Consider the following 23,201-nt stretch of genomic DNA (forward strand, 5'->3'; position numbering starts at 1 on the left):
TAGCATTGTTTTATTTGATTGTTGATATTACATCTTTTACATAATCTTGTAAATTAAATATGTGCGACGTTATTAAAATAAAAATGTGATATTAATTTTGCTATAATACTCTTATTACGTAAAATAAGTCTCGGTTTAATACGTACAGACCTTTTATAAAATAGTAAGAAGTCTTATCCCATGTAATCCTTGGCATACGTATGGCATGATATCAAAATGTGAATTCCACGCATTGAAGTAACAATACAATTACGTTATATGTACAAATGTTGGTTTCTTTATTTATTTATTTATCTTTTTTTTTAATTTTTGAACGTAAACAAATTTTAGTAAAAGGTTTTCCTTTATTATAATTAATTTAATTATTCAACTTTTCACAAATCTTTTTGTGTTTATACGCTGGAAGACTAGATTAGAAGTATATATAAAATTTAACAGACCCTAGCAACACTTATTTATTTAGGTTGGTAAAAGTTCATTTACAATTAGTTTGAATGGTAATGAATAATACTTGCGCGTGACATTAATGCCCATTCCTTTAAAATAGTTCAGTGCTTGAAGTGATATTAAGAGAACGTTGAAAATAAAATTTGTGTTCTTGATGCACATAGTCATATAAAATATGTATATGTATATATATATAAAACATTTTCCTCTGATAAAAACTTCTGAAATTTTTGTTAACATTTTTCTATCAGTTTATATTAATTAATTTTTATAAAAAATATACGTTCTGTGTATATTTGTTTTTACAATTTACAAGTCTCCTGTATTTTCAGTCGAAGTACTCGATAATTTGTAAAATGTATCGATTATGTCGAGATTTATTTTTAATTAAGTAACACTTCAAATACTGCAACAATTGAAATAAATTTTCGTCGCTTGCATTTACCAGATTTAATACTTTTTTTTTTTTTTTTGCAAAATAGATGCCGGAAAACTTTATTCTGTGAAATCAATCTTGAATTATTTTCTAAATTAAAGTAAACGTAATTAGATATTTGTAATTTTCTTACCAAGTTCTTTCACTATGGCAGATAAATATATAACATTCGCGAAAAAGATTGATCGAAAGTACTAACGAAACTACAGAAAGTAGTTTGAAGTGATCATCGCATTAATAAAATTGTGTAAAGTTTAGGCAATTATATTTAAACCTTTAAATTGATAATATCCAATTAAAGTATCTCTTATTTTTGTTATATAAATAGTTTATACATTTTTATAATTCTACGTTTAGCTGCCGTTTTTTTTTTTCTTTTTTTTAACAGCTCAATCCTCGCGCTTCTGCTATTCGACATTATCATGTCCATCCCTCGTAAAGATACATGGAAATGTTTTCTGATAAGATTATTATATTACCTAATGCGGAGAAATTTTCTATTTTAACGTAAAAATAATAAAAGCACACATTTCCAGAAAACATTTAGAAAAATAAATGTAACATTTCTAATTCTAAACCTCACATTTTGATTGCGTTATTTATTTGGGCTTTTTAATTAAGTGGTACTCTGAATTTTTTAAGGCAAAATTCCTTATGAAATAATCTCGTTATAATTGTTGAAAACTTGATGTTACTATGCTCCCGTGTTACGCCAAGTTAGAAAACTCGATCCTCGTTCATGGAAATTTGTTTTATAAATAACTATGGATCAAACGCCGTGGTCGAACTCGTGATATCCCTCAGCCCCGGTAAACACAACGTCCACCCAAACGCGCATAGCTTCCGGGCTAGGTGCCATGAGATGATAAAGCCTGGATGTGGTCTTGACGATGAAGGTGAGGGACGGTTGTGGCGATCGGACGGTGTTCATGTGGTCCACGTAGACTTCTTCGATCGACTGTAACACACCGAAGCCGAATTAATAGACAATTAGTCGAAATTCTTAATGACAAGGTTTTCGCCGGTGTAGAGATGACGTTTACCTGGAAGTAGATTACTCCGCGTGCCTTTCTAGACGTGTTATCGCTGTAGTAAGACAACGTCTTCCGTCTGCGATCGAAAACGAACCAACGCTTGTTCCAGTGATGAAACTTCTTGCTCATCTTCGATAAATAACCACTGCAGCTTGTCGTGTCGACCGTAACATCGTAAATCAGAGGTAACTGGTGCCCGGCAGTTTCTATATGATGCCTCAGATCCAGGGACTCCGATTTGATCGGGAGATACCTCGTGAGTGGCCTCTGTGAAATTTATCGAATTCCGATTCGTCAACGTCGAGTGGAATGAAATCGGGACGTTGAAAAGACGGTTGAAATAAAAGGAAATTTCTTCGAGGCGAAAGTTTTCAGTCGAGGCAATTGTTCGTCTCTTTCAGTGGTCGATCGTTGGGATTTTTTTTACGCAGATAGTTAATTAATTTTCGAACGTTACCTGAAGTTTTGCCTTTTCACGATGCTTGACAGGCTGTAGTGGTCCAAGGGTGTCCATCTCGCTAGATGTCTGAGATAGGGGGCGACTTCCATTTCCGTCAATAATTCCACCACCACTACCACCACCACCACCGCCACCACCACCGCCGCTGTTATTACTGAGCCTCTCAGCTTCCATTGATGCTCTCCTGTCGTCTCTCATCTGAAAATAATTCATCAATTCTCGTTATTTCGTTTCTAATCAATTTTAAATATCATCTTGAAGATTTTCACTGCATTTTTCAATAACAAACCAAAACAGGGAGGGAAAAAAAATTATTAATAAAATATCCGTTGCAGCAACATTAAATTAAATTAAATAATAATCTTAATATCAAAATCGCGTACGTGTTTGATAATTTCATGTTTCCGTCTAACGTGTCGCTTTTTCGTTTTGCCTTTTACGTAGTTTATCCACATAAGCGACATCGCGTTGCGCGCAGCTCGATAAGTTTATCTAGCGTCACGAAAAATCGATGACAACCGCGCCGAGATATTTCGTTTACACCGAATCGAAGAGACGACGGAGAAAGACTGACGCTGGCGATTCAATGGTCCAGCAATGTATAATTCCCGCCGTAAACTCCGGACTCCCACTCATTTGCCAGATGCCGCGAGCGAAATTTTCTCGCGTGCGTAACAATTTTATTATTACTATTCATTCATAAAACACCACGCCACGTGAAACGTATCAAATGACTGGAGCACTAAAATAAACAATAAGTAAACGAATTATTCGCGCCAACGTGAAATTTATAATCGAAAGCGTGAAGATCGATCGGAAACGGTTTATAAAATTTGAAAGGCCGAACGGATGAATTAACGTATTATCGAAAATATTACCACTGTATTATAAAACAACGAGCCAACGTTAATTATTACATAATATTAACGTTTCGAGTTTGTCCAAATAATTTGCTCTTAGCGTCGAGTGGCTCGGGTAAGATGATGAGAAATTCCGTCAGCTCGTTGGCAAACGCGAAGTGACTCATCACAAATACTAATTTATCGCGGACATTTCACTTCAGCTTAACGCGATGCTAAGTGAGGCCGTAGAAATTCAAGGAGCAACGCGAGATGAAGCCTCGACGCGAAGGAATATAACTTAAAATTATAACAAGTACGTCTGCACGTTTATTAGGCTCGTGAAAATTTTTATTCCCTGCTGAGTTAATGGGCTTAATGAAAGCGCGTTTATCGAGGCACTAACCACTAACCGAATGCCATTCAATCCGCGGTACATTCGGACTTGAAACGCACGTGCCACAACAGGGGGGAAAAAAAACACGTGCGCAATGACGAAAACATTTGCTCCAGAATGCAAATGGACTTACTTGCGAAACGTCAGTGTTGAAAAACATATACGTTTCCGACGCGTGGACGGAATACCGGGCCAAACTGCGGATTTCCGGCGGGAACAAATACGCGTTCGCGAAAGTCTACTTTTAAAGACGATCTCTATCAACTGTCCAAACATTTTCGCGAAAACGCGAACGCTATACGAGAGAGAGAGAAAGAGAGAAAAAAATAAAGGATCACTCGTTATGCACGTTCAACGCAGGTAATATATGGTGCATTTATTACGAAGAGTTTGTTTTCGCGCGTCGTTCCCGATGAATCAACTTATTTTCTAAACATTTTAAACATCAACCGCATTGCTTTCGAGTACGCCCGTTGATTCATATTTTCCATGAATTATTTTCTGCGAGTAGTATTCGCCCGCAATTGCTCGGAAACGGTAATACGGTTGTTTTTCTTATAACGTAACTTTTTCAAAACGTACCCAAGAACTGAAGGTTGTTAGAAATGCATATAAAGTTGTTCCCTCGCGTATAAAGAGGAAAAAATAAATTATATAGTTTGCGCGGTAAATAAATTAGTAACAGAAGTTTCGGTTCGAGGCAGAAGGAATCCCGCTCGCGCGAACACTGAAAAATTTTGGAAGAACGAACTCGTCGGGCGAGACGTTTCTTTGAACAGGTGTGCGATAAAATTTGCGCACGGGCAGAAATAGACTGAAAAGATAGGCTCACTTGCTCGTCGTAACGTCTTACAGTAATGCGCGCCTGTGTGCATCGTTCAGTAGAATTTGATTGAACGATAGAATATTTTTAGAGCTGAACGTGCATTGAAATAGTTTCTGGGAAAGAAATTGTATACATTCGACATTCCATAAATATTTGCTGCAGTGCCTCAGTGTATTACTAAATAAACTCGAATATTAATTCAGGGTAAGGTGCGCTCTTGTAATTTTTTTTGCCCACTCACGTTATCATTTTGAAGTAAATTGTAAGAGTTAGTCGACGGTCCTGGACTAGGTGAGGTAAGCTCCGATAGCTTGCTGGGGGATAATTTTTCACTGTTCCCACCTTCCGCACCATCGGTACTTCCGCTACCACTGAAACATTCACATTAATTAATTACAATCACATAAATCTTGACAATTGGCTGATTAGTCAAAATAATTCAATTATATCGTCAAAAATTCACGTTCTGTAATTATCTTTTGAATTTTCGACTTACTAGCAAAATTTTAATAATACGTTAATTTTCTAAATTAATATTTAAATGCACTCTAAATATAAATGTAAGAAATTATGTACAATCCACTCGATAATTTTTTTTTTTTTCTCTTATCAAAATGTGTCGTAGTTCCTTCGATGCCACCCGATCATTTGCACTTAATTTATATTTTATATGAAGCTACGCGCAGACACATTTAGCAGGCGCTATTATTAACCGAAGTCGTAACACTGAATGTCAGAAATTTTATTCGGCGTCTTTAACGGCCTCGTAGAAGAAACGCGGCGCGCATCAACAAAGTTTTCGGAGTCCTAGCTACCGAGCGTCGCAAGACTGAGACGAGGCTCGTGGACGACCACGGCGAAAGGCAGGTATTATTAAAACCTAACAAGTACAAAGTGACTCGGTAGACCGGTTCGACGATACCACCGGCATAGCATTTAATTCTTCGACAATGTTAAATGCAGCGCGAACGACACCCGAACATTCCTGATCTCGGTTGGCCGTACCAACCTCGGCCTTGGTCAACTAGAAACACTTCTCCGCTCCCTCGTTCCCGATAACTGACCTCTGATTCTAACAATCGTTTCCACTACTTTATCTCCACCATTTTTTCATTCAACGACTTCGGGGCGAACAAAGCCTCGTACGGCGTGTGCGTTGCGTGCTGCAACTGCATGACGCACGTATGCCGTCATAATTTTAAATTATTTAACTCGTTTCACGACGATTCTACTTTCGAAACTATACCCTGCGTACAATTTCGTCGCGTAAGATTTCATTCAAATATGTCTTTTTAAAATTTATATTCTCGTTAAATGACTTATCAAAGATCACAAATTATCCCCGTGAGTTTTCCGTCCGATTTCACGATAAAAAAAAAAAAAAAAGATACAGAAATGGATTTCTCAAAAGAAATTAATAACTTACAAATAACGTTGACGAATGTCACGGGCGTGAGTTTCCAGAGGACGATAACAGTTATCGCAGATCCAATCTTTGGTGCAGAGGTAACAACGATTACTAGTAAGGAAAGTGATAAGGTTGCATCCCGTAACTCTAGCCTCGTTCAACAGCACCTCGCCCATTTCTCTCGGATTCATTTTGAAGCATTGCCGACGACGGTTACCCCACGATGCACATTTTTATTCCTTTTCGTTGCCTACGTATTTTATATTTATCGGGTTACAGCGCGCCGAACGTTTCCGCATCTTGCGTTCGATCCTCCGTGCACGACGCGTTGACGCGAGTCGAGCCGCGAGAAGACGTACAGCTACACGTAGATATCGTATCGCACGATAACACGTCCCGCCTACTTTGTGCCACGAGAGAGCGAAGACTCGGTGCCGAGTGCCGATCAAACTAACACAATATGCGACCCTCGCACGCAATTAGTAATTGCTCTTAACAGTAACTTGGATACTGACAATAATACTAATTGACGGTACTAATAACGCGAAGACAAAGCCACCGTAATCTTCTGAATAAAAATTATACAAAATTCATTTTTCTTGAGACATATTTTATACATTTTTTTTTTTTTTTACATTGTAATTGAAAAGAGAGAAAAAAAAAGAAAAATTGAAATCCAAAAAAGTGGTGGAGATACTCTCAAGTTTTTACCCATTTATACATATTGCTTTCATTTTCTTTCATTTTTTTATTAAATTTAAAAAGTGCACTCGGGCTACTGTAACTGTGACGTACACAACGATGGAAGCGATGAGCAAGCTTTCGTAATAAGCTTCAATCAACGACAGAAAGGTCGTTGCGATTAACTACGATACTGCGCGATGATGTACTCATCTCGTATTACACACATACCGTAATGCAAATAGCATAATTAAAGACGTTCGTACGTACTGATTTTAATTATAAATATCTGCTTTCGTAAAGCAATACAATTCGTGCACTATATAAATATTTAGGATGCATTTAAATATTATTGCGATGGAAATAAAAAAAACCTTCTAAATTTTATCATTACTTATTTATAAAAAGATTAAGCGTATAATATAACGCTTTTAAATCGTGACTTATTTTTTTTAATTACGCGAAATAAAAAAAAGAATTAAAAAAAAAAAGAACGGACCGTCTTCGTTAAGCTTACCTTTCCGTTGGTCCAGTTGAATAACTAGAAGACTCCTCGCCAGATTCCACGCTATTGAAGGACGCGCAATTCATTTTTCTTTCTTCCCACTGCGAACGGACTTCGTCCTGCACTCGTCTCTTTAATTCTTCGACTCTGCGTCTCTCCTCCGAGATCACTTGACTCCCTGAACAAATTCCAACATCTTTATTTCCGTTTGTTTGCCTACTTTAAATTACCGTGAAACTCGATAGATATAGAAATAAATCGCACCCTGCTTAGCCAGATGAAGCTGCCGATTTCTCTCGATTTCTTTCAGCGACTCGATTGTTTTTCGGCCTAAGCTGCCCTGATTATTCACAATAGGAGAGTCGTTGGTCACTCTAGAGATTCTGTCGAAATCTTCTCTGCTCGGTGATCGCTTTTCTTCGGAATACTCGGGAGAATTTTGAGCCAGGTAACCGAGCTCCTCGTTTATCTCTCGCACTCGATTTCGTGCCTGTCGTAATTGCAATCATTAATTAATTAATTACGTTATTCTGCTAAAATACAGACGTGTACATGTTTAAATCGTTAAAATTCTTTCTTTTATATTGCAGACAAATTAATAAATTAAATTTATGGTGGTCTAACTTTTTTTTTTTTTTAATATTCGTGTTACTAACTTCCTCTAATCGCTTCAAGTGTCCCAGCTTCTGTCTCTCGAGACTCCTGGCTTCTTTGGTCGCCGTGCTCTTTGCCTCAGACCGCTGTGCTTCTAAGTGAGCCAATTGCAATTTTCTGCCTTCGATTTTGCTCGTAAGGTCGGTCAAATATCTACAAGAAGAAGAAAAAAAAATCTATGTGACATACACTTCTTAAGAAAAGTAAACGTACTATGTCGATTGCGCATACCTTTGCAGTTCTTCTCTCGTGGCCAGTTTGCTCGCTTCTTCTTCAAGATGATGAAACTCCAAGTCCTCAAAAGCTTTCCTTTCGCTCTCCAAGATATCTTGTTGCGCCGCTAGCTGGTCGACGATCTCTTGTTGCATAATTTCGTTCATACAGTTAGCCAGCTGTTCATCCAGCCGGACGCAAGCGTGCTGCGCCTTTTGAACACGCTGCTTCGCCTCAGCTTGCAAGTTCGAATGCGTCGCGTTATCCTCCGTCATTTCTCTCTCCAGTTCGTTTATCCGCATTTGCACCTTAATTCTCTCTCCCTCATCTTGCGTGAGCTTCAGAGATTCCGACTCGTATTCCGCGGACAAAAGTGCCTTCTCCAACTCGAGCTGTCAAACAACGTATTAAATTTTTTTACTTTCAAATAATCAGCTTTGTAAATTCAACTTGAAAACAATATATAACCATCGGTAAAGTAATTAATTTCGTTTAAATTATTTTTATTCTCTCGATAAGACTATCTTGTTATCTGATATCGAATACTTACAATTGGTCTTAGTTTTCCACATGCCCAGAAAGAGAAAGAGAACAAATGAACAACTGATTTAATACACGATGTACGCGTAATTGAAATTAGACTGAGAAAAACTATAAAGCCTGTTTCAACGAATGAAAAAGAGAAAGAGAGAGAGAAAGAGAGAAAGACGTTTACCTCTCTACTAATTTCTTCTTCTTGAATTTCAATTTCGGCGACGCTCCTCTTCAAAGCGTCCATGTTGCTGAGAACGTGTAACTTTTCGTTCTGCAAAAATTCTACGTACTTCTTCCTGTCTTCTTCCTCCAGCTGCTTCCGCTCTTTATCGGCTTTCGCTTCGTTGGACTTGGCGTTATCTTTTTCAGAGTTGTTTCGCTTCGGGGTCACACAAATATCTTTAGACTTGGATAGCATAGACAACTGCTCGATCGCCTCGAGGAGATCGTCGTTCGATATGGCAAGCTTGTTCTCTATCATCTCACACGAGTTCGACAGCTGGCTGTTCTTTTTCCGCATGGAATGATTGTTCCGCGTTGGCGATAACACGACGTTTTCGTAAATGCTGGCGTTCCCGTTTTGCGTCGCTTGCGGCTCGATATTCGTCCCGTTTAGTCGAATCGTTCCGTACGTCGGCTGCGAGCGTTTACTATCGCCATCGGGCTCGATGCAATTTCCCGTTTCTGCGTGACCGCTGCCCTTTTTCTTGTTACCGGTGACGATAACGTTTTCGTAGTTGCCGCTGTCAGGAATCGAGTCTGAGAAATACGTGTTACCATTCGTGCTAGGTATGTTAGAGTATTTCGCCGGCTGGCCATTATTCGGGGTGGACGTATCCAGATTCTTCAAGTCCGCGGAACCGTCACACGAATAATTTTCAACCTGAGCGGATTGATCCTTACGATTATGCAGCGGATTGCCGTTTTGAAAGGTAACTTTGGAGCTTTGCACAGATACGTTCTCGTACGAAGAGGTGCCCCAGGTGGGTTGCTTGACGACGTCGAAAGAAAAATGCGGCTGGTTCTTCGAGGGGCTTTTCGGACTGTCGAAGGAAGCGTAGCCGGGTCTCTTGTCACGCGGAAGAGATCCGTTTGTTATAATCCTGCAAAACGTATTTTACATTTTCTTTTTGAATATACGACTCGAAAGAAATATTTCTATGTTTAACGTACAGTTATTAAATACAGGTCTACAATTTTTTTTTTGTTTTTCTATTTTATTTTCTATTTCAAAAAGTAAGATAGACAAATAATGTAGAAAAATTATTAAAAATAAATGACATTAAAAGGGGAAAAATTAAATTAAATTAAATTTTAATGAAATAGTTACCGATTGGGCTGCCTCGGTTTTTCGACGGTGCTTTGTCTTTCGTATTCGGCGCACATCGCCAAGATCTCCTCGAGTCTCATTTTCTCTTGCCTCTCGACCTCTTGCTCCCGCAACCTTTCTTCCTGCGCCTGTTTCCGCTTGGTCTCCGCCTCCCTGCGTTTGTTCTCCGCGTCGGCTTGCCTCTCTCGCAATTCCTCAAGGGAGCACGTGCTGCCGACACTCGGGGTGGGACTCTTAACCTTGGTATAAACTCTCTTTTGCTCGCTATATTTTGGATTTCGATTAAACGCCGGACTCGGCGGCAGAATCCGCTTAACGTTCGAATTCGAGCCGAACTCCTGAGCGGCGGACGGCCTCGAAATTCCGGCGCTAGCGTTGCCGATATTCGGATTCGATCCGTACTTTTCCAGCTGCAGGAATTCCGTGGTGGTCGTTTTCGTCACGATTAGACTTTGGCTCATGTCGAAACTCCTGTCGACGAGGTGGTCGAATTCGTTTGAGCTCTCGCAGGTCATACTTCGTGACATCAGGTCGTCACTCCGAGCAGCGACGATACTTGGGGGCGACCGCGCGTTTCGGTTGCCGTTCTCGTGGTACGGCTTGCACGCTTTCAGGTACGTTTCCGCCGTGTACATTCTAATCTGATTTTGATTTTGGCACGGCAAAGTGACCGCGTTCGATCGTGTCGGCGTACCGATACGCGAGTCCGATCGCTGGCAAACTTCGTCGACGTTACCGTTCACAGTGTAACCGTTCACCGGTGATTTCGTTAGCGACACCAAGCTCGACGATCTCGAGTGGCCGAGGATCTGGTCCGCCGGCACATTCGTCGTGAGAGCACCGGCGGGAAAAACCTTCGGCGACACGCAGTTGGTTCTACTTTGCTTCGACAGCATTTCGAACTTAGTCAGCTTACTTAGAAATCCCATCTCGTCGTCGGAGCAGGAATTCCTGGGTGACTTTCGCGGTGCGACCGGCGGCTTTCGCTCTAGGTGATGATTCTCCTGCGCCTGCTCGGGGAGAGCGAAACTTATTGGCGCCATTGAGATTCTCGAGTGAGGAAAGACAGTTCGTAGGTGTTTAGCCTCCGCTGGATGATTAAAGCGCATGTAATTTGATCGACCTATCGACAGCATACATCCTGAAACATTTATAAATTTCTTTTTATCGACAATTGAAATTTTAACTAAACAAGAAAATGTCAATTTAATTTCTTTTTTTTTTTTTTAATCTAATAACATTGCACTAGCGTCAATATATTAGTTTGTGATTGAAGTATCATTTTTCTCGGGATAGACCTGCTTCTTGTTAAGATACTGTCTTTTAAGGACGTCTGCGCATTGGTCATGGTCGTTGGTATTTAGGTCAAGGTCTCTTACCTTGCGCGAGTCTCACCGGTGAATTTATCGGCACGCCATCGACAAATGTATTGCCGTTTATGGGATACAAAGTAACCACGCCATTATGGTTCTCGATAGCGCAATGAATGGGCTCGACGCCGGTACCGGCTATCAAAATATCTGCATCTCGGTTCGATCCAAGCGTGATCCTACCTGTGTGACAAACGAAAAAGATTAAATTTATTTCTCGGATGAGTCAAAGAATACTTAAAATATATTTTTGCTTTTATTTTTTGCTTTAAATTTGGCAACGACCAAAGTTATTCGCATCTGAGAAAAAGAAGACGCGCGAGATAAAAATAAAAAAAAACATAATAATAACAAAAAAGAAAAAAAAGACCGACGTGAAGAAAATCAGGAAGCGTGACGAATATCGCTTGCGCGTATCTTGCAGTTGAATGGAAACCGGGCGACCGCATATGCATTCCGATCGAAATTCTTGCGGACTTAGTAACGCATTTCCCCACGTGATACGAGATACATTTATTTTGACGTCGATATAATCGGATTTCTCGAGTTTAACCGCGGAACCGTTTCACGGAAGCTCCGATTACGAAGGGCGCGCGCGGAGCTCGGAGTTTACAATATTAATTCGAGCCTTCCGAGAATGTCAACGACCTGGCAGAGTCCCGACGAGGACGACCGGATGTATTCTCTGCCAGATTTAAAAAGAAACTTCGATTCGCCGGACCTATACGGAGAAACGAAATTAAAGCGAAATATTCTCGAGGTAGAAATACAGTTCGGTACAAGCGCACGGGAGGTTTATCGTGCGTTTACACTTAGCGACAACTGTGTTAATTCTCTTGAACAATCCAAGAAACGCAGCAGCTGCGAATCCGTACAAAGAGCGGACGGGAGCGTTTTTAACGGGCGTGTAAATAATCGAATATCGGCAAAAATCGGCAAGCAGCGAGGCACTTGATTTCCGTAAAATAATTCTAAGCGCGCGCTCCGTTCCACGCGACGCGGGTAAATCGTGGTGCATTCTACGAAGGACTGCAGTTATATTTAGTTTAAGCGCGGTCGTGCACTCTCTCGTTGCATTTTCGGTCTTTTTGGAAATGCGTCGGGTACGGCGCGCGTCGCGGGGAATATATAAGTATCCCGACAATACCTAGACGCATAATTTGAACCGCGAAGTGAACTTGTTTTTCGTCGTCTTAATTTTATATATCAAGACCAGCCATTTAATTAACTCTTGAATAATAACGAATTAAGCGACGAGCTAACGTTCTACCTTCCTAAAGACTTGCCGAATTTTCAACTAAATAAATAATTTAGTTAGTCGTTTCGTTTCCTCCGCTTTCGTTTTATTCTGTTGTTTTTGGACTCGCTGGGCTCACGGTTTTATAAGACAGCTCCGTATTCGCTTACGGAGTTGCGTTACTCGGTCGTCATAGCGAACGGAAGATAACTTCCTGTCAATCAGTTTCATCCTACACGTCCTATCTTCGTACAGCTGTTACACAGGTACACGCATCCGCTCCAGAGGTAGCTTTATTCACGTCGAATCTATACCGTACGCTCCGCATTGTTTTCCGCTCTCTATTCTCCACCCGATCGTTTATTCATTTATTCCCCATTCGTTTTGTACAAACTCCAAGCCCCAAGGACTTTGTTCGGTAAGTTTTAAAAATTATTTCGAGCAACGCTAACTTTGATCCGAAACGTCATTATTTCACGCACGAATGTGTGACGCGCCGGCTATATTTAAGGGAACTCTGAAATATACGAAAATACACGGTAAGCAGCACACAAACTGCCAAAATTATGTACATCGACTGTAATCTTGGAGTTCTAGTTTTCTTTCAAGTTCCGGGTCTCGGTAGTAGCTGAACTCCATTACAATGTTAGTCTTAGCCTACGTTTATTTAATCTGCTTGGCGCGAACCGTGCTTTACGATTCGCGATATTATTTTAGTTTTTATGGGTCACCGGTTATTTTATTTTATTTTTTTCTTTTTCTTTCATTTATTTTTTTTTTTTTTCTTTTTTTCTTTACAAAATCAAAAAAAAGTAGGGCTCGTTGCTTTCTTAAAATAGACTTGCTCGTTGAGATAACGACCTTTGTGTGCATTTATACGTCGGCGCGTGTAAAAACTGAAAACCCAGCTTGTGCAATCGCAAATATTACGGCGCGCTCTCGGATACTCTATCGTAGATATTTCCGTGATTGAGGCGTTATCAGTTATTTCTCGTCGATAAACACATGTTTAAAATATCGCGTCGTGATATAAAAGTGTTTATCGGCGATCCCTCCCGGTACCTACACGTTTCTTACAATAATAAGAGAAAAGATTTACCGCGTGATTTTTCTTTCTCAAGCTGTGCCACTTACTGTTAGAAGTAACGATTCTACCTGCAAATTCCTGACGGCGCCGTAAAAACTTTATCAGTTTGGACAATGATGTTTGAGCCTTGGGATTAAAAAGCCGAATGAATCACTGATTACGTAGCGATGTGTTTTATCTGCCGCTACTATCTCTACTGAATTTCGTTCGTTTCCCGCGAGCAATAGGAAAATTTCGCGCAATAAAAATAATCAAGCCGAGATAATTTTTTTTCTCTTTCTTTAAATAAAATCGAATGAAACGAGTCGCTGATGAAAGTGTTTCGAAAATTAAATACGATAAACGACTCGCGTTTATTAATAAGATGAAGTAATTGGCTCGCGTGAGGGAATTACTTGTTGTACGAGGGGAAGAAGTAAAGTCTAAAGTGAAGTCTTGGAAATCGCAATTGTATCTAACCTTCGGGTAGAGGATGCAAAGTCACGGCCGTCGACAGTCGGCCGCTTCCCATGGAGACGAGATGCGGCGTTTCCGTTTGCACGCGTAACGCCCGGCCCGCCTCGTGCACCTCGAGACCGGCGGCCGCGATGCTCGCCATGTCTGCAACACAAAAGCATTCGTAATAAACGTGCGATAAATTGGCAGGTGATGCGGAGAGACCGGTGACGGGAGACGTAACAATGCAACTCCATCGGTTCTCGCGCAAACGAGATCTCATGTCTCGTTATAGACGCGCAATCAATTGCCTTAGTATATTAACGATTTAGAAACGCAATTTTATGTATATTAAAAAAAGAGAAAAGGGATATTTTATTTTATATTGTATTATATTATATTATTTTATTTTATTTTATTTTTTTTTTTAATCTAACGTCGAGTATATCGCGATGTCGGGAACTTTCGCGAAACAAAACGCAATTCTCCGGGGATCGTCGAAAATAGGCGGTGGCGACTGGGAGAATTTGCATGCCCACCGGGGGACACCATTAAAATTACGCCGGCCGATGCCGGACATATACCACCTAGCGGGAAGACGGTTTATCGATCCTTATTATTAGCTGCAACGAACGACCTCGTCGGAGATTATGGCTATCGTTTCGCGAGAGAGATCGATTCGGATGAGTTCTGCAAGCCGAGGCTTCATATTGGCGTATAAGAATGGAGAGGGTTGTCCAAAAAAGAAAAAACCCGGGGACGAAAAACCGGTCTTTCCGAGACGGGAAAGGATTTTTCTCCCTTCTTTTTTTTTTTCTCTCTCCTCCCTTGTCCCCTCGCCCCGTCATAAACTTAGTCTACGCCAGGGGTTCTTAACCTTTTTGCGACCTACTGCGTCTTTTGCGGAGATTTATGGCGTGTATCGCGTCTGTATACTGAGACAAATTTTCTATCAATCGTTTATTAATAAGTTCTTATTTTTCATTTTATTTTATATTAAGATGTTGGGAAAAAAAGAAAAAAAAATAGGAAGTTGCAGTCAGCTAAAAGCTTATCGTTGCAATTGACGTTGTACTTGCATGCCACGTTTAAAGGGTTGTTCATCTCATGTGAAGGATCTTAACGAGTTGAAACAACTTTAATTAAGCGCATTACGTTAGGCCGGCCCGTTGAACTTTGCTAACGCGTCTGGCCACGAGGAAGTAATATATTCCATTTGCAATTTCTATATCAAGTTGGTTATGCGGTGAAAACGTGTGGAGGATAGAACAACAGCGTATAATATAATATAATAATGAGAGTAGAATAATATAATGTATCTAACGATAACATAATTTATTCTTGGGAACTATTAGAAATGAAAATAACAATCGTCGAAGGTGGTTTGAAATCCATCTTTAAACGTCTATATAGAAAATAATTTTTATATTTTTACGTCACTCTTAAAATAGCAAAGAAAGATTTAATTTAATTTTAATTTATTTAATTAGTAAAAAAATAATTTCTTTTTTCTTTTTTTTTTATTAAATCAATTTTATTATTACATAGTTATTTAAATATTTGCAGCGTGTGAACATTTTTAACGCTTTACTCTCGCGATTCAACGTTTAAACGACAACCATCTCGCGGTACCATACAGCACTGCGTCGTGCACTGCACCCACAATGTGCTTAAATTACACCTCCTCGGATTTCATCGGCGAGTAATTTAAAGCCAACGATTAAGACGTCGGGGTCTCGTTGGATTTCTTAGCTCGAAGCTAGGATCTTTATGAGACGGTCTTATCATTATCTTCGGGTTCTGCGTGTACGGCGAGTATCGCGACATCGTCGATTCCCTTGCGAGCGTTAACCGGGGGTCTAACGCTGATAGGTCAACGTCGGAAATCTGGCGGGTCATCGGCTTATTGCGCAGCTCAATCTCGTCGTCCGGACGCGCGAGCTAAACGCTCTTGGAAATCGTGGCTGGATCGATATTCGTGCTCTCGTGGTCGGAATACCAGAGCGCGGTATTTGATAAGATACCCGATAATAAATAACGCGCGCGCACGCGAATGGAGCGCATTGAATCAATGACGCACGCTTGATTCGCTATAATTTTAAAACACTTACGGCACAAAGGAAACGCTACAATTTAAAAAAAAAAAAAAGGGCACTATCGTTAAATGTAATTACAAATTCCTTATGTTACTAATTAAAATCAGCCAAGGTATCGAAAGTACCAGGTGTTGTCGCCCTTGCAAGTCCGCTCTCGCGTGACTCCATTTTAATTTTAATACCGTAGACACCTGCCCGCGCGCAGGTGAACGCGACTCGGTAAAAATGTACAAATGTATGGAAAAGGTTGAAAATGCACCAAGCATCACGAGTCTCGAGCAACGTTCGCGAGGATAAACCTGGGAAAATCGAAAATAAATGGGAACAAAATTCCTCGCGAATTTGCAGCTATATATGGTCGCCAGGTTCTGACAACAAATTAACGTTCGCAAATACAGTTGGCATTCGCGGCCTTGGACGCTTCTCTTTCGTTTCTCGACGGTAATCATTTTTTTTTTTTCTACGCGTCAGTATTCCGAATCAAAAATATTCTTTCTTTATTTCGCTGGCAGCGAAGATTCCGCGCGACGAAAGATAGAAAGATATACGAAGGAGAGCAAGACACGGCAGGCAAATGGCGAACGCAAATGTTTGTCCGCGCACGCGAGACGATAGCGCGCAGAGATAACGTAGTTTTGATAAAAAGAAAAAAAAAAAGAGAAAAAAAAAATATGTAGTCACGCCTCTCGTGCAAATTGCACCTAGATATCTTAATTTCAGATTAGATTATAGTTGCTCGCGATGGGAAAACGCGGGGGATGTAAGTTGGTTCACCGGCATACTTTTTCGGCGAGACCTGGTCTCAATGGGTCAACGGTTCGCTCTCCATTAGCGACAGTTAACGCGTCAGTATAAACGTTTACCGATGACGTCAGTCGCGCTACACACGGAATGATTTACGAAGATGCCCCGCCATTCGCGACGCCTACAGAGATACGAGCTTTATCTCATATCGCTCGCGAGACGGGTGGACCAACTTGATACCCGCTTGAAATATACTTACTCCTCGCTATCGCAGAAGAATTCCGTGGAGATTGGCAGTACGGTGTCACGTCAAAACAAGTTAAAAATGTAATCATCGTTATTTCCGACAAATAGGCCCGGCGGTCTCTCCCCTCGCAGTCGAGCACGGATCTCCGTCTTATTGACTTTAAAACGCGAAACGATTGATAAGTCTATTACGAAATTCGAATTGAAAGAAACGGCGCGAAGGGATTACGCTCCCTTGCTTTTGAGCTTGGAGCTTCGACGGATGCTGGTTTATTTACAGAAACCGTTTTAGCAGGAAGAAGCGGGCTTGTGTCAGGTACCGACTGTAAGCGCTCTGCGTCCGGTTCTGTTTGCTCCGTTCCGTTCCGTTCTGCCGCATATAGAACATCCGCCGCGCATCCGACTCGCATATGTGCGAGCTACGTGCGCAAGGCGTTCTCATGCAATTTTGTCACGGTATGAAAGACTCGGTTTCATAAACGACGTTACACATTATACGGCGATAGGTCCCAAAAAATTGTACGGTACTCGATTAGGTGAGCAAAGACTGAGATATCAAGCCAGCCGAACTCTATGGCGGATGGCCGACCGAAGTGCGTCTTGAGGGACGCAATCGGCCGTCACCCGATAAGGATCGAACTGTCGAGTCTGCCGTTGACGAAGACAGCTCGCCTGTTAGCTCGTTAGCCGTTGTATCGATATAGAGGCACGGGCAATTGTCTGAATTCGAAGCAATTGAGCTCGCGATGTAGAGTCCAGGACGTCCACCGTCGTACGATTAGCGATTTCAGGGAAAGTGATCTAGGCCGAGAAGAGGGAGCTTCGTCGGAAACGGTGATGTAGCCAAACGAGGAGAGATGCGTGTACGCACACGTGTAACATCATAGCTATCGCGTGACGATCGTTTCACGAATCACCAGTTTCGCTCGTCTGCCGGCGACATCTGCCTGGCAACCGCATCTTTCTCTCCGTCTGCTTCTTCAGCTTCATTTTTTTTTTTTTTTTTTTATTACATCTCTCGTATGCGGACCCTTTAGGCAGCCTCTCGCCCGAGCTGCGTCATCAGCGACACCAGAACTTATAGATGCGCGAGATCGTTTATCGACGGCGGTTTTTCTTCTTTGTTGCCAACGAAACGGCAATGAAAAATTTAATATGTAGTAATTATCGCGTGCCCACCTTTTTACTTCACCTTGACGATTTAATTAACTCTCGCTAGCGTAACAAGTATCTATCGTGTTCATTTCTCCGTTCTATTCGCCGGCGCCATAATTCTCCCAAGAATTTACATCCTTTCGGTTTCAATAATTTGATTTGGAATTTTCTCAAATTACATTCTTCTTAAAAAAAAAAAAGAATTGTATCGCGAGTACGCGGATCGCGAAGACCACGCCGTAGGCTAGTTTTTCACTTTCCGCCCAAACGAAATTCCCACTCGTTTCCAAACAAGATTTACGTGGGTAGATATATAGGATCCGGCTCGCGTTGCACGGTTTATAATCGACGACCGATTAGCGCCGCGCCTTTCGGATTTAAACGATACGTATTAAATCGGCTGGAATATTGGAATCGAAGGTACTAAATCGCCGCCTCGTCGCGATGCTCGAAGTAGCAGTCCGCGCTGTTGAATATCACCGCCGACACTGCCGCGTGAAAAAGTCGAGAGAATATAATGTATTGAGTCATATGTTTAGGAGGTCTTTAGTTCTCAAGGTTGATTCGCTGGCGTTACGAACTTTTTGAAAAATGGCAAAGGCGTGTTTAACCAAGTATAACTGGTTTCCCGAGCCGGTATTCGTAACGCTCGCCACATCGGTTACGTTATCAATCTGTTTTCAATCGTATTTCTCGGTCGCGCGTGGTTCCATCGCGTCGAAAACATGTTAATTAGAAAAAAAAAAAAAAAAAATTAAATTCCCGCGAAGACCGAAAACCGAAAAATTCGTAGCCGCGGCCGAGAACGAGAGGCCGCAACGAAGGGCGGGAGAAATCGGCATGACGTAACGGCCCGTATACAGCCAATAGAGATAAATGACGTTAAATTGTTGGGTGGCCCGTTTTTAGCGAGTTCTACTAGCCTCGGCGAATCGGACGACGATGTCAAGAGGACTTTGGCGTATTTGCACAACGCTCGGCGCCGCTTTAAACTGAAAACACGACCGATCGCTTACGGCATATATTTCTTTTATCTCACCGCATTCCGCGCGCTGTGAAACGCGGAATACTTCTCGGACACCCGGTTGCAGGATATTTATTATCGGTTTCTAAGATTATAATAAAATTCTAATAAAATGGATTCGATGCTTTCGTAACCGAGACTTTTTCGTCCCATATGGAAAATTCTGCGGAAAGGGAGATCCGCGGACCGTCTCGCGAATCTCTCGTTGTTGAAAACATTGGTTTGGCACGAGGGACGGGCAGCTGTTCCGCAACGAACAATTCCATGGGGTGTTACAATGGGCGAGAACGGTTCGCCAGATCGATCCAGTTCCTACATTCATGATCCATTTGCGGAGCGAGTTTTTCTTTTTTTATTTCTAACGGTAAAATTCGTTCTACAATTATTCCCTTAAAGATAGATTTTCATCTCGTAAAATTAAACGTTCACTCTAAAAAAAAAAAAAAAAAGGAATTGAGGATCAATTTATAAATTCTCGTTATATACTTGCTTCTTCAAACGTCTCGGTGCAGATTTTATTATCGATGAACCGACCCTCCCATTTTCTCATAATCATTTAATTTAATCGTTTACGGGACTAACTCGACATAAACGAGATTCTCGACGACTGCAGGACTATCCCGTCCGTATTCCGTTCTCCATATCCCTCGTATCGTTGTATCCTGCATATCGGCAAGGTCACGACCTCCACCGTGAATCGTGACTGGATTGCACAGAGCTCTCCAGGTCGTTGCCATCATCGCGCCGTCACGCTGCACTTACTGTCCCGTCGGTCTTATTTTTCGTTTATTACGCGCGTATCTCAAAGTAACATAATCGTCCGTCTTATAAATTCGAAGCGGCAGATAAATCGATCATAATCGCCCGAGAAAAAAAAAAATCAGATCCGCTCCGTTGATGATTTCGAACAGCGACGAAAGAATTCCTACGTCAAAGACAGGACAGTCTCGGGACGCTCTCAATGAAAATCCGATTTAGTTTCCTGCGCTTCGGCGCGTGCATTCCGTGCACGGGAACATAAGAGGGTATTCTATTTCACGGTATGTCCGGCTCAGCGTGTCAGTGTCGATCAGAATGCGAGCGTTCGCGAGAACGGAATGCAAATATCTCCCGCGGACTTATCCCCTTGGTTTTCACAGACCTCGCCAGCAAGAGGCACGCGAACTAGAAGTAATCACCGAAAACTTATTCGAGTCAATTGAATAGATTAAGTTAAACAAGTCGGCTGAACAAGAAAAGTCGCGTCTAACGATGCCGCTGACCGGACAAACGCGTCCTTGGCCTATCCAACAATCAGAAATTTTTTATTCAAGACGTGATGTCATGTGCAACGAGAAACGGAGCGTACATTGTAATAGACTAACGGCGCGCGAGAAACTTTCTGTTTCCGTAACTGCCCAGGGTGTTCGATATGAGCGTACAAAAGTTGTAAACTTGGAATTCTTATGTATGTCGACGTTTAATTAAATTTCTGCGGATACCAATACCTCGTCCACGTAACTATAAAATCAACTTTCTCGCGAAACAATTTTTTATAAATTAATACATTTGTATTATCGCCTAAAACTGTATTTAATTAATTTAATATTTTTATATTTTTTCTTCTTAAAAGTTATCCAGGTAGCGTCCACGTTCCAACAAAGACCCAGCCGTTTCTTTTAAAACATCCACTAGTCTATACTCCCATACGCTCAGGTCTCTTTCTTTTGCTTTGATTTACGGTCTTTTACGATCCCGATCGCTCCTACGGGGCCCACGCTGCAAGATGGGAAGGGAATTAGTCGTAGGACTCACCGTCGCGGTCTGACAGGGTCCAGCCACGAATTCCAACTCGACTAGATCGGCGAGGGCCCCTCCGATTTCCGGAGAGGTGGCACTCAGATTTTTTAGCGCGTCCGCCAGGCGCTCGTGAATGATGCCAGGTGAACTCCAGATCGGCGCTCGCGAACACTCATATTTTCTGCGCGCGAACCAGGTGCACTCGCGAGATCTACGTGCCTCCCTTTGCTCCGGGAAAGGGAGTTCTTTTCTGTTTTCCCCTCCCTCCCCCCCTTTTTTTTTTTATTTCCTTTCGAAAGACTAGCTCGATTCGACAAACGCGGCGCGTCGCGTCGCGTCGCGTCGCGTCACGTGCCGACTCACACTGTCGTGGCAACGAGTGCTCCGCCACTGTGTTCCATGGCAACATCATCGTCAAGGAGAGTCCGCCAGCGATTGGCGTAAACGATCTTGGAAGGGAGAACGGAGGGGACTTTGTTCGGACGATAGCGAGAGCGTCCGTTCGAAGCTCGGCGGGATAGCGCGAACTCCCGAGAAATCGAGTAGAGCCCAAATTTACAAATTTAACAAACTTTATTTTATTCTATTTTACTTTGCTATTTTATTTTATTTTATTTTTTTTTTTTATTTTAATTTTTTTCACCGGGCGAGTTCAAGCCCATTTGCTAAAGTGGCATTCCATCATTTTATCCGGCGTTACGGGCTGCAAAGACGGCGGTAAATAAGACCGACCGACCGCCGGCGACGGGCCCCAAACCGGAGTTTTCTCCTCGGTACCGCTTGAAACGGCCGCGTGCTCCAAGTATTCCCTGATAACGTCCTCCGAATCCGGCCAGCCGTCCCTAGGCTGCGCCGTCGCGGCTTTGGAGGTTCTCGTCGCGGCTGAAAATTCATTTACACCCGATTTTATCTACCGAAGGTTAGCGAGAATGACTTGGTCAACGAGATAATGATTACCGAGCTGCTCGAGTTCCCATATCATTTGCGGCGTGTAATGAGAGAATCGGCATCCGTAACCGAAAGCGCAGTCTCCGACAGTCATGAAGCGTTTGCACGGAGTCTTGCTGTATACCTCTTTCAGTATCGTTTCCGGGTCTGAAATTGCGATGGCAAGCCCCACGTTCGGGGGATGGTTATAATCGATACGCGAGTAGAAGAGGTTATGTGTGAGAACGTGAAAAAAAAAAAAAAAGAAAAAGAAAATTGAAACCAACGAATAATATTTGATACCTTTGTACATTCTGTAATGACTCTCCCGATTCGCCACGTGCTGCATGCTGGACAGATGTTTTTTACGTGCTTCGACGTCGTCCTTAAAAAATCTGTCGCAATAATCGCAATAGTACGTCTTGCCCATGGTTCTTGACTTACACGATTGGCTTCTGAATTAGAAACTTTATTAGATTTCTCTCTAGCCGTTCATCGTTGTTTACTCCGAGGCAATATAATAAACGTATTCGACGACAAATAAGATAGAATAAAATACTGCTCTAGCCGTGTGTAACAAGAATGATCGTACGAGATACTACGACGAGATGACATCTAACAGCAAAATTGTTAACTATGTCTTTTAAAAACGCGCAAGATAAGAGAGAATATTTTTTTCTTTCATATATTTAATATAAAAAATTTAATTCCAAATATTCGATATTATTATTATGATTATTATTTAAAAAAGAATTTTTTTTTACCGTTCTTAAGAGGCATCTTCGAAGAAGAAAGAACGTTAATATTTAATACTTTTAATAAAAACTTCCGCTTAAATTTGTAATTAACCCAAGTTTACGGACGACGTTTCAATACTTTGATTTCCCCTTTTTTCTTTTTTTTTTTTATCTTTTTCTTTTATCCGCACATTTAATAGGTATTTTGAACAAACGAATTACATGTAGTGCACCGTCGGTTTTAACGCGGCACAATCGTTTTATTATATTCTTACAATGTATTTTACCGCAACTTATTCTTGTGCACCGCTAAACTATTCATACGTGGTAAAGTAACGTATCGACAAGAATGTCTATTATCCGCCGCCACCGTTCCTTTCTATACACACATTAATTTCGATAGAGTAAATATCTCCACTCGCAATGCAATGTTCACTCCGACGCAAACTAGACGACGTTACTCGATGATAGACTATTTTCGGCGATACCGAAGCTCCGCTTTTATTTTCTCTACAAGCGACAATCGTAAGTAACCTATCGATCGTGCGATCCGAGACAATACTTATTTATAAATTCGAAACCGACAAACGAAAGCCGTGG

At 41.5% G+C, this 23,201-nt stretch overlaps 3 protein-coding genes across 4 annotated transcripts in view; 1 reads left to right on the top strand and 2 right to left on the bottom strand.

Moving 5' to 3' along the window:
• The window catches only part of LOC139105448 (coiled-coil domain-containing protein 124), a 54,435-nt gene that overhangs the window by 9,457 nt on the left and 21,777 nt on the right, over positions 1–23,201 (top strand). The window lies entirely within an intron of this gene.
• Positions 270–21,180, bottom strand: LOC139105427 (pleckstrin homology-like domain family B member 1). 2 transcript variants are annotated; one of them, XM_070661507.1, is made up of 13 exons: positions 20,953–21,180; positions 13,918–14,058; positions 11,144–11,317; positions 9,765–10,905; positions 8,616–9,537; positions 7,919–8,292; positions 7,690–7,840; positions 7,298–7,523; positions 7,046–7,211; positions 4,681–4,810; positions 2,375–2,575; positions 1,927–2,184; positions 270–1,841 (listed from the first exon to the last, which is right to left on the bottom strand). In XM_070661507.1, exons 2-13 carry the CDS (start codon positions 14,054–14,056, stop codon positions 1,653–1,655), a joined length of 4,071 nt encoding a protein of 1,356 aa, XP_070517608.1. In that variant the 5' UTR covers positions 14,057–14,058; positions 20,953–21,180; the 3' UTR covers positions 270–1,652. The 2 variants fall into 2 exon arrangements, with proteins under 2 accessions (XP_070517608.1, XP_070517607.1); XM_070661506.1 differs by lacking the exon at positions 20,953–21,180 and having other exon boundaries at positions 13,918–14,283.
• LOC139105840 (zinc finger matrin-type protein 5) lies at positions 21,317–22,699 on the bottom strand. The gene is made up of 3 exons (XM_070662142.1): positions 22,168–22,699; positions 21,895–22,032; positions 21,317–21,819 (listed from the first exon to the last, which is right to left on the bottom strand). The coding sequence occupies exons 1-3, from the start codon at positions 22,292–22,294 to the stop codon at positions 21,590–21,592; spliced, it is 495 nt and encodes a 164-aa protein (XP_070518243.1). The 5' UTR covers positions 22,295–22,699; the 3' UTR covers positions 21,317–21,589.

Source organism: Cardiocondyla obscurior, linkage group LG09 (genome assembly GCF_019399895.1).
Source record: "Cardiocondyla obscurior isolate alpha-2009 linkage group LG09, Cobs3.1, whole genome shotgun sequence".
NCBI classification, from domain to species: domain Eukaryota; kingdom Metazoa; phylum Arthropoda; class Insecta; order Hymenoptera; family Formicidae; genus Cardiocondyla; species Cardiocondyla obscurior.